Genomic DNA, 10,959 nt, shown 5'->3' on the forward strand with positions numbered 1-10,959 from the left:
GCCGGCACCGTTCGGGCGGCACCCTCCCCGCGGGGGAGAGGGCGGCGGGGAGCCGGCGAGCCGAGTCGACGGCCCGGAGTCGGGGGGTGAAAGTTCGCCGTGGGCTGCGCGCGGTCGAAAGCAAAGCGTTCTGATCAGTTGCTTTGATTGTTTGCTTTAGGGGGTCCTTCGGTGAAACAGAAGTTTGTTTTCTCTCTGAATCCGTGGTCCGTAGTGTAGCTTTTTCGTGTGAAAAGGACCCGCGTGCCCGGCGCCGTGGGCTCGCCCTTCCTTGATAAGCAAGCTCCCTGCATCTCTTGCTGCAGCCACGGGCCGCGTTACGTTACGGTGTGGAAAAGAACGTGCCGTTCCGATTTTTTCAGCTTGGTGATTTTCAGGTTCGAAGTGTCTGAAATACTTCCCGATGGCATTCATGGCAGAATTTCAAATGTAAGACTGTGCCATGCTGGGATGATATAGCTACAAATTCAGTTTGTCCGCTGATTCCTGCCTCTGGGAGGTCACCTGGTGACTAGAGTCCAGTGTGAGAAGCTAGTGTGGTTTTAATTTTTCACTTGCGTCGCGTGTATCCGTGTTTAAAGACTACCTAATAACCAAGTCAGAAATGCGCGCCAGGAGGCGGGGGTCTCACGGTGCAGGGACGGGGTGGGAGGCCCGTGACAGCCGGGGAGGGCACATTTGAAGGAAGGTAGCTGTCACTGCCTGCGGTAGACACGTCTGTTTCTTAATCTGTGCCGGATTGGTAGCTGCAGAGCTGAGGCCTAAGGGCGGAGGCCATTGGGAGCTGGGTACCGGAATCGATCTTTCCAGGGGCTGCTTGGCCGCTGTTTCTCTGTTGCAGCGCTTGACATACCGTTGTAGGCAGCTGAGTGAGGCAGACATAGTACAGGCACGGAGACAGGGCCAGGCCCGCCAAGGAGCCAGTATGGAAGAGAAGACACCCCGCAGCTGTGGGAGAGGCCGGCACTTCCCCTGTGGGCCAGACCTCAGGACAAAAGGTTAGACAAACACACCCACACACCTCCCTAGGGATGCAGGGATTGATATTCTAAATAGGTAGCAACCACCTTGAAAAAGCCGGGAAGAGCCACCCACCCAACCCCCTACAGGAAAAGCTAGTATTCATGCTGTATTCATGACTCACTTCCCCATTCGATCCCGATTCAATCGGTTTTACCTGGGCTATTATACTGGTAATCTCCTAGGCTGGCCGCAGTTTTGTCCACCCCTGCCCACCTTGTGAGTTCGCATGTTTCCCACCTTGGACCCGCCTCACCTCCTGGTTTTGCTCTAGGAAAGTCCCTAGGAAAGGTAGGTTCCTTGGCGACCCACTCGGGCCCCTCTGTCCTCCTCTCTGAGGGCAGCTTTCTTTCCCCCAATAAACACATTCTGCTCTTGACCTCCACTGATCCTAAAATGCATTCTTCGGTTTTAGAGAACTCGAGCTCGGTGTCTTTCGCGTTGGGAGTTTCTTTCCCCTATGTCAGTACTATCTCACGGTACTTTATATATATATTTTTATTTGCTCCTAAAACCACTTTTTAAGAGAGCAGACCTGTATTTTCCCTGCTTTCGTGTTGTGTGGAGGAGTCTGTGTTAACTGACTTCCATTAAATCAAAAGATGCATCTGTGGAGAAGCCCCAGGCCATAGGTCATTAAGCTTTCCCCAAGAGAAGTTTGAATCCCTAGCTCTTTTTTTTTTTTTTTTTTTTTAAACTCTGGGTATTTAACCAGGGAAAATATCCCTCACTCCATCCCTAGCTCTTTTTTTTTTTTTTTTTTTTTAAACTATGTGGCTGGACGAGGTGGCACATGCCTGTAATCCCGTCAGGTCAGAAGCTGAGGCAGAATTCCCCTGAGTTCCAGGCCAGCTCTGGCTACATAGCATGCAAAGCAAGACCCTGTCTCACCCTGTCTCAGAAAACAACTTTATGTGGCATGTAATTTAATTTTTGACCAGTGTAACCTAGAAAAGTACATGTGAAGGCATAGGTAAGTCAAACAGGTGAGTCCATGGAAATTTTCGTATCTGCACCCCCAAAATCTAGGGGATCTTGGAAAGTTCAAAGGATAGGTGACAGGTTTGATCCCTAAAAATGCAGGATGTGGACTGTGTAGAGTCCCGGTACAAAGTTGCATGAGGGCGGCTGTCATGTAAGAAATTTGTAAGGTGATGGCAGATACACCCTGCAAGTAATCAGAACAGCACCTAATTGCTAATGGCTCTCTGTGATTTAGGACTTTTTTGCCAGGTTTCTGGAGAGATTGGTCTCTTTCACTGTCGCTATTCCTCAAAAAGTAACCTCATTACTACGAAACATTGATTAATGGAAAATAAATACTGGTCTGGTTTGTGATGGTTATAAAACAATAGTCAGTGATTATAACTCATTGCTTATGAAGCTACTAAAAAATCAATTATCCCCAAATGGAGAAATAGAAGCAAATTACTTGAAAGTAATTTATTGTAGCAGTAGTTGGTATTTATGCATATTTCTGCTACAGCTTTAGCCTAAGCCCACTTTTCACTTTCAAAAAATCCAAAACAAAGCATGGAACTATGGCCGAGCATGATAACACACGCCTGTAATCCCAGCACTCAGAGACTGAGGCAGGAAGATCACCGCGAGTTCAAGGCCATCCTGCACTACTTACTGAGACTGTCTCAAAAATAATCCAAAACCCCAAAAAACCTGGCACCATGATGTGGGGAATCACTGTGAACTTTTTCTAAATCCTGTTTTTGTTGTTGCTGTCTTTGGGTGTCTGTTTGAAGCGGGTCTTGTTTTGTAGTTCAGCCTGGACTCAAGCTCACTATGTAGCCCAGGCTGGCCTCAAAAGAACTCTCAGAGCTCCTCCAGCCTCAGCCTCCCAAATTCTGAGATTACAGGTGTGCATCACTGTGCCCACCTAAATCCCACTTTGTTGTAAGATTCAAATGACCAGGTAATGATCGTGTGCAGACCTGCCTCCTCCCCTTAACGCTTCTTAAGATCTCAGGTGCTTCCTTTACGCACATCAGTGCTGCCCGCCAGCTTCCCCTTGGGTGTCTTTGTCTCCCTCCCTTTACCTCTGCTTGAAAGAACAGACTGATAATTTATGCCTCCTCACTCCTTGAACCTCCTAGCGCAGTGTCTGGCTCCCAGTCAGTGGTCTTATTAATTAAATGAATGAATCTGTAAAATCACTTTCAAAACTAATAAGTGACTAGCAAATCTGAAGCCAAGAAAGAAGTTTAGGCTCCAAAAAACCCACTAACCTGGCTATTTTCAATTGCCTTTTAGCTTCCTACCTTCCTTCCTGAAACAAAAAGAGCCTGGAAATGGAAGTCATTGGCTTTTTTTTTTTTAATTAGAGATTTAACCCCCTAAACTCATTATTCCTTTTTTTTTTTTTTTTTTTTTTTTTTGAGACAGGGTCTGGCTATGTGGTTCAGCCTGGCCTTGGACTCACTACGCAGCCCAGGCTGGCCTTGAACTTTCAGCAGTCTTGCCTCAGCCTGGAAAGGGCTGGGATTGTAGGTGTGGGCCACCATGCCAGTTAATTTTTCCTCTTGATCACTCCCCTAAAAATGTCATTTGGCTTTGTTAGGTTTTGTTCTTGCTGCTTAGCGTCTTCGCTTAACGGATCCTTTCCCGTTGTTCCGTTTTGTTAATCCCGGTGCAGTTGCTGGTGCGCTTTACCAAGGATTTCGTGAATTTCCTTGCAGCTTCAGCTCCTTGCTGGAACGGTCCTTCTCAGCCCTTTCCTCCGCCCCTCCCCTCCCAGCCAGACCTGCACATCCTGGAGAACAGTGAGAAATTCCTCGGTGGACATTTTCACCAGGTTTTGGCTCTGAGCCCTTGAGCAGCATCTGGATGGGTTCCCCGGTCAGCTCGAGGAAAACCAGACAGCTTCCAACACTCAAGCCAAGATCTGCAGGAGTTTCTTTGCCTTGTTCTAATATCTAGGCCTTTCTAGTTTCCATGTCAGCTGCTTGAGATTAAGGTATGAAGTATATGTGTTCTTACCTCCCGCCCCCACAAGTACTCATAGCCACTCATCCGGGGCAAGCAGAATAAAATCTGACTTGTACCAAACATCCTACTATTAGAAATAGACTTGGGAGTAAATCTTAGCTACATCACTTCAATATCCTCTCCTATAAAATGAGAGCAATAAAAATTATCTCATAAATAGGTCGCTGTAAAGAATGTGGCTTCTAACACCTGTTCAATCAACATTAGCTTGTTGTATGCAGAATCTCTACCTGCATAATCGAATCCACTCTGTAGATTCTTGCTAGACAAACAGCACACAGTATCCCTTCCCCCATCCCCACCCCCGACTGAAGACTGAACCTGGTGCCTTTGCACTTAGCTACACCCCTAATCTTTGTTTTATCTTTCGTTCTGAAAAAGGATCTTGCTGAATTCCCCAAGCTGGATTTGAACTTGGGGATTCACCTGTCTCACCCTCCCAGAAGGCTAAGATTATAGGCACGCACCAGCACGCACTCTTTTGAAAAGGATTGACCTGCTGTTCTGGAGTCAGACGCGCCACCCTTGCGCTACGAGGTCCTTAACCTGCTGTCCTGTAACCCACTCAGTAGTGATAACTGAGTCCAAGCTCACTATTGCTCGGACATTGTTCTGAGCACTTCCCCGCGTCAGATCTGTGAAACAGGTACAGAAAGGCTCGATACCTCACCTGAAGTCAAAGAACTACTAAGTAGAAGGGCTGAAGGTCAAACCCAGCTAGTACGGCTCCAGGAGCAATGTTCTTGTACGGCGTCCGCTTCCCATAGTTTTTAGGGAGCGCACTTCGGCTGGCGTCTGTCCAAATCTAGGGTGCTTCACGTGCAGAGAGAGCGCATGAGGAGTCCCTCTGAAGTGGAGACAGCACGGGGTGGCAGTTGCATCTGCTGACCTTGGGGAGAGAACGTTAATAGAAGAGGACCCTACAGGACGGGTCGCAGAATCTGACCAGAGGTCCAGCCCAGGTAGGGCACGCAGTCAGAGCTGGGTTGGCTTGGGGCCCCGAGCACTGGAAAGGGCTCCTCCTCGCACCGTGTGCTTCCAGAGGCTTGGGTCTAGAGCGGGGAGGACAGTGCTCCAAGGCCCCCTGAGCTTGCTCGGTGCGGGGCTTCTCGCCGTGTCATGCTTGTGTCCCAGTTGTCGATGAGCATTTCCAATCTCAAGGGAAACATTTCCACACTTCCCAGGTGGAGCACGTACTAGGCCCCTAGTAAGTGTAAATTGAAAGCATAAATCAATCTAAACACACAGATATGCTTAAATCTCAAAGGGATTTGGAGTTTACTTTTTTACAGTGAGCTAATTTTTTTTTGGGGGGGGGAACAGGGTCTTACTATGTAGTTCAGGCTAGTTTTGAATTCACTATGCAGTCCAAACTGGCCTTGAACTCACAGCGATCCTCCTGCCTCAGCCTCCTGAGTGCTGGAATTACAGGTGGGAGCCACCATACCTGGGTAAAACTGCAAATTGTATAGCTTTTAAAAATTGAATTTGTAGCTGCACACAGTTGTATGCACCTGGAATCCCAGGTACTCAAGAAGCCGAGGCAAGAGAATTGAAAGTTCTAGGCCAGCCTCAGCTACTTTAATGAAACCCTGTCTCAAAAGGAAACACAAAGGGCAGGGGCTGTGACTCAGCACTCCCTGGGTTCAATCCCTAGTGCTGGCTAAAAGAGAACAGTCATGAGAGTTGAATCTGTAGTTGAACCATAGCTGTCCATCCACACTTGTTAACGTGTTTACTCATGCATCGCTTTGACAAGTGTGATGTGGGTGCTCTGTCCCGTCCTCCACCCCAGTTAACATTTGTTAGCAGCGACAAAGTGTACTTCTTCTACCTGGAGTCCTCCTGGAGATGAGTCAGAAATAGCCAGTGTAATCCGAGGTTCTGAAGATGGTTTCGCAGCTTTTCACGTTTCATCCACTGCACTGGGAAGGAACTTCCTCCTCCTAGCCCCGTCCTGGGGGCCTTCGGTTACACAAGAAGCGGGTTAGTAAGAGACAAGGTGCAATTTTAGTTCATACTTACAGGCTAGGGGGACACAGAGACGGAACTCGGCGAGCGGTTTGGCCTGGGCTTACACACCTCTTAATAAAAGAAGGTTTGCATTTCAGGAAGTGCTACGCTGAGGGCAGTGACTGAGGTGCATGGGGGTAAAGGGAAGGTAAGAGTGCCTGTTGTAGAGCCGCATCTCCTTGCCTCCGCTCCCCGGCCTCACTGAGGGCCACCTGTTGGATGTGAAGCGACATGAGGAGCTCTTCTCTCCTTCCCCTTTGTTGGGGGGAGCAGCCCCATCTTTTCCAAAGATAAATTCATACCCAGATTTTAGGCAGCCAAAGGGAGATTGGAGAAGTCGTCCTGCATCCCCTGATTTTGTATTCGCTTTCAGTGCTGAACAGTTGTTACATCAGTGTGCGTATTTGGGGCAGGCATATTCTGATCCTTTTCAGGTGGGAAGCAGAACCTTCAGGTTAGTTGTAGCTTTGTATTACTTATATTTTGCAATTGTTTTCCCCAAGTGCTGGGATTTCAGGTATGTGCCACCATGCCTGCCCAGCTAAGAAATCCTTTCTTAGGCCAGGAGTGATGGTGCACACCAATAGTCCCAGCCCTGGGGGAGGCTGAGACAGGAGGATCGCCCAGCGCATCCTGGTGTTACCTTCAGCCCTTCCAGTCCTGGGGAGGGTAGGTGGGGTGGGCCCCTCCCTGCAGGAATGGAGCCCAAGTCTCCCAGAGCAGCTGCCAGTAGTTGCGAGGGCAGATCCCAGGTTTAAAGTACAGCCCGACCGCGGGAGGCTTCTGGCAGACTTCTGGCAGTCCCTTCCCACTGTGCACCAGGCTTGGTGGGGCCTTCTTTCTATGCAGATGCCGGAGGGCAGAGGCTGAGCGTCCATCTGCCTCCCCCTTCTTCCTTGCACCAGGGCCTGCCCTGGGATGAGTCCCTCCCAGCACTCTCTCTTCTGTCCTAGTGATCTGAAGACCCGGCTGGTGCACTGGAAGGAGCTCACCCAGGCCGGGCCATCATGACCCACCTGCTGGCCTCCGAAGTTCAGCAGCTGCTCCACAACAAGTTTGTGGTCATCCTGGGGGACTCCGTGCAGAGGGCCGTGTACAAGGACCTGGTGCTCTTACTGCAGAAGGACTCTCTGCTCACCCCCAGCCAGCTCAGGGCCAAGGGGGAGATGAGCTTCGAACAGGACACTCTGATGATTGGAGGCCAGAAGGGCTCCATGCACAGCGGCATCCACTACCGCGAGGTGCGCCAGTTCTGCTCGGACCACCACCTGGTGCGCTTCTACTTCCTCACCCGCGTGTACTCCAACTACCTGGAGGCCGTCCTGACGGAGCTGCAGGCCGGCGAGCACACCCCCGACGTGCTCATCATGAACTCCTGCCTCTGGGACATCTCCAGGTATGGCCAGAACTCCTGGAAGAGCTACCTGCACAACCTGGAGACCCTGTTTGAGCGTCTGGGCCAGGTGCTGCCCGAATCCTGCCTGCTGGTGTGGAACACGGCCATGCCTGTGGGCAGCAAAATCAAGGCGAGCTTCCTCCCTCGCGGTGGCTGGCCCTGGGCGGTCCCCCTGAAGCACTGTGTCATCGAAGCCAACTTCTACAGCTCGACCAAGGCCGTCAGCCACGGCTTCGACGTGCTGGACTTGCATTTCCACTTCCGCCGCGCCATGGGGGGCCTGCAGACAGACGGGGTGCACTGGAACGAGCACACCCACCGCCAGCTCTCCTGCCTGCTCCTGGCCCATGTGGCGGACGCCTGGGGTGTAGAGCTGCCCCTTAGGGCCCCGCTGGACACGCTGAGCCAAAGTGGTCCTGCCGAGGAACACCCTGGCCGGGGCGTCAAGCGGCGGCGCCCTGCTTATTACCAAGACCCCGGGGCCTCCCCTCCGCCGCCACCCTGGCCCCAGCCCCTGCTCGGGTCCCCGCCCTTCCCTGTGCCCGCATTCATGCCCCGGCCACCTCCACTCCTGTTCCAGTCGCCTCCTCCGGTTCCCCCTTATCAGAGGACGCCCCCCTTCCCACTCCATCCCCAGGGTCCCTATTTTTCCACAGACCATATTTTCCAGTCTGATCAGTTCTATCTGCATTCAGACATCCCCTCATCCACCCAGCCGGGATTTGCCTTTGAGATGGACTTCCTGTTTGACCCTCAGCCGCCTATGTCTGGCTTCCCCTCACCCTGTTACCAGCAGCGGGCCCCTGTGGTGTACAAAGGTTTCCCCAAGTGTCAAGTTGAGGGCCCCTACCCGCCCTGGAGAGGACAGCACCCCTATATGCCCCGGAGAGGGCGGCCCAGACAGACAAACAGACGTGCCCGGGCAAAGGCCGCAGTAGCCTGACCTCGGCCTTTTTCCTCACGGACACCACTGTGAGGTCTGTCCGGCTCCTGTTTCCCTGGGCACGGCCTGCGCACCCTGACTCCACCGATTTAAGCCCTGAGAGCAGAGGCCAGAAGCCCTCGGAGTCCATGCGTGGACATCCTTGCTCGTTGCTGCGGCCAGTAAAGGCCAGAAGAGCAGTCTGACCCATTCTCGCTGCCTATCGGCTCCACCCCCAGAGGTGACCAAGCATTATCGCTGCTTCCCCACTCCCTGTTCTTTTTGCTTTTTTGTAAAAGTAAAATTGAAATACAGAAACTGTTTCACAAAAGTAACCATGGGCTGTGTGTGAATGTGTGTTATACTTAGTGGATGGGCTTCCTCTCACAGTTTAGTTAGCTCAGTTAGAGCAAGGACAGTATCTGCTGCGTGAGCAGCTAGGGTGTTTGCTGGTGAACTCAAAATAGTTCATTTAAACTCCTGTGAAATGTTCCACAAAAGAAACTTAACTTTCTGCATTTCTGTTTTCCAGAGATTCTCAAAGAATCATTGAATTTTAGGGCTTGGAAAATGAAAGCTATAAAACAACCAACACTTCCAAACAAGGAAGCTAAAAGATGAATGACTTGCTCTAGGTCACACAGAAAATTATTCCTTAACTAACGAGTCTCTCCTGGCTTAGACTAGTTTCTGGTTTACATTAATTTTCAAACCCCCAGACTTCTACCACAGCAACATCAAACCGAGAAGAGAAGTGTGGCAAATGTGGTCTCAGCTTTGGTACTGACGGCCTAACCTTCACGGCTCGATAACTGGAGGTCTACTGCCTCCACGCGTGATGAGTTACGTACGCGGCTTGCGGGGTCGCGTGCTCCCGTCTTACTCATTCCTGGCAGGGTCCTGATTTTTTGACTCAAGAAAATTAGAGAAAAGGAAGATGCAGTGGATGACAGTGTGAATCCCCATCATAAAATGAAATTCCAAGTTGGAATTCCAGATCCCTTCTGTGTCAGTCTAACAGATGGCCATGGTGGTTGGCCTTTGTTCTGTGGGACATCACTGAGGCTCTTTAAACATTAGGTCTTTGTCGCTGTTAGATTTTGATCACGTTAGCCTTCACAATCAGCCAGCTGCCTTCATTCTGACTTTGCATTTCCCAGGCAGTTTTTAGCTGCTGCTCTGACTAAGCTGACAAGTGTAGCGTCTGTATTTCCAGAAATAAGCCAACAAATTGGTGTTCTGGTTGCTATCTTTCTCGTGAGTTAGGTTAGCAAGTGTTAATCCTCCTTAGTCTGATTGTGTCTGATGGAACGAGGAAAACGAGCGCCTATCGGCCCAGTGCTCTGGCCAGACTGGAGTCTGACACATCTGATTCCCTTTCCCTCAGGCGGGGGAGACTGAGGTACACGCGGTCAGGGGCGGTCTTTCCCCTCACTAACATACTGCTTACAGCTTCTGTATAAATACCACAAAACCGTGTATCTATTCTCCTACAGTTCAGGGGATCAAAAATCTGGTCCGTAACTCCAAAGTGAAATCCTTACTGTATCCAACACTGCCCTGCCCGTGCAAGGTTACCCTTGAGGCTCCCTTCACTGATCCAAAGATGGGGCTTCACCAGTCCATGTAGTGTCAGGCTCTTTGCAGGTCTTTGCACTTGTGTTCCCTGTGCCTGGAATGTTCTACGTCCCTACTTCCCGACTCCCCGAATAGCTAACATTCCATCCTTCCACCCTTGCCTTCCAAGTCACGACCTAGAGGGAGTTAATTCCATGACCACTGGGTCAACAGGCCTTCTACAACCTGTTCTCACACCTTCATTTCTTTGTATCATTTCTGTCACTCAGCAGTGGCTGCGGTGGGCGCTGGTCAGACTTTTCCAGAAATAAAGCTCCCTTCAGTCTGTTCACTGTTGAGTTCCCAGTGCCGATAGCATAGTGGCTGGCAAAAAGGTTAAATTTACAAAAATAGAATTAATGCACAAGAACCAGTTTGTGTTAAAGTTGAGCAGCTCTGGATTCCTTTTCTCTGGAAAATGTCACAGGACTCTCTGTGACTACCTAAATTGCCCTGGGTGGCTGCCCCTCCCCCTCACTGGGCCCAGCTCCACCACCCCTGATGGCACATTCCGGGGACACGCGTTTAATTTCATACATATCCTGGCCTTTATCTTCCAGCCAACGGCCTTCTTCTTGCTTGCTCCTTAAATCAGGAGACCTAGCAATGCAATCAAGCTATTGTCTGATAAAAAGCCAAAATTATTCTGCATTTATGAGAGAAATTATTTCTCCATTGTTGTGACTTAGAATCCACTGATCACTTGGCCTGTTCTTCAGCCCTAAGAAATAACAGCGCTTGGAGCTTTTCATACTTGACTCTTATCTCAAGTTTTCTTGAAAAAGAAAAACACAGTAAAATTAAGGATGAAATTGACATTATCCAAGCAGTGTTTAATTCTCACAAGGCTGTGTAATAATATGGTTCGCGGAAGACCAAAACTTCAAAGCTGTACCTATAGTTTCCCATAAGTACAAAGAAAGCAATGCTCAGCGTTTGAAAACAACTTCCTACCCAAGGAGTGTAGGAGCCTCGTAAGCCACGCCCCCAT

The 10,959-nt window shown here is 50.1% G+C and overlaps 1 protein-coding gene across 9 annotated transcripts in view; it reads left to right on the forward strand.

The window, feature by feature from the left end:
- The window catches only part of Pced1b (PC-esterase domain containing 1B), a 32,854-nt gene extending 24,168 nt beyond the window's left edge, over positions 1-8,686 (forward strand). For 4 of the 9 annotated variants that reach the window (XM_013505709.1, XM_013505712.1, XM_005406607.2 and 1 more), the window contains one exon: positions 6,987-8,686. In XM_013505709.1, the coding sequence (XP_013361163.1) occupies positions 7,041-8,372 (1,332 nt within the window). In that variant the 5' untranslated portion in view covers positions 6,987-7,040 and the 3' untranslated portion in view covers positions 8,373-8,686. Of the gene's footprint in view, positions 1-68; positions 999-3,710; positions 3,989-4,401; positions 4,983-5,935; positions 6,007-6,115; positions 6,182-6,986 lie in introns of those variants that run through there. The other 5 variants (XM_013505708.1, XM_013505710.1, XM_013505711.1 and 2 more) reach the window with 5 other exon arrangements.
- The last annotated feature ends 2,273 nt before the right edge of the window (positions 8,687-10,959 follow it).

Source organism: Chinchilla lanigera, unplaced genomic scaffold (genome assembly GCF_000276665.1).
Source record: "Chinchilla lanigera isolate Chin_1 unplaced genomic scaffold, ChiLan1.0 scaffold00099, whole genome shotgun sequence".
In the NCBI taxonomy this organism is placed as follows: domain Eukaryota; kingdom Metazoa; phylum Chordata; class Mammalia; order Rodentia; family Chinchillidae; genus Chinchilla; species Chinchilla lanigera.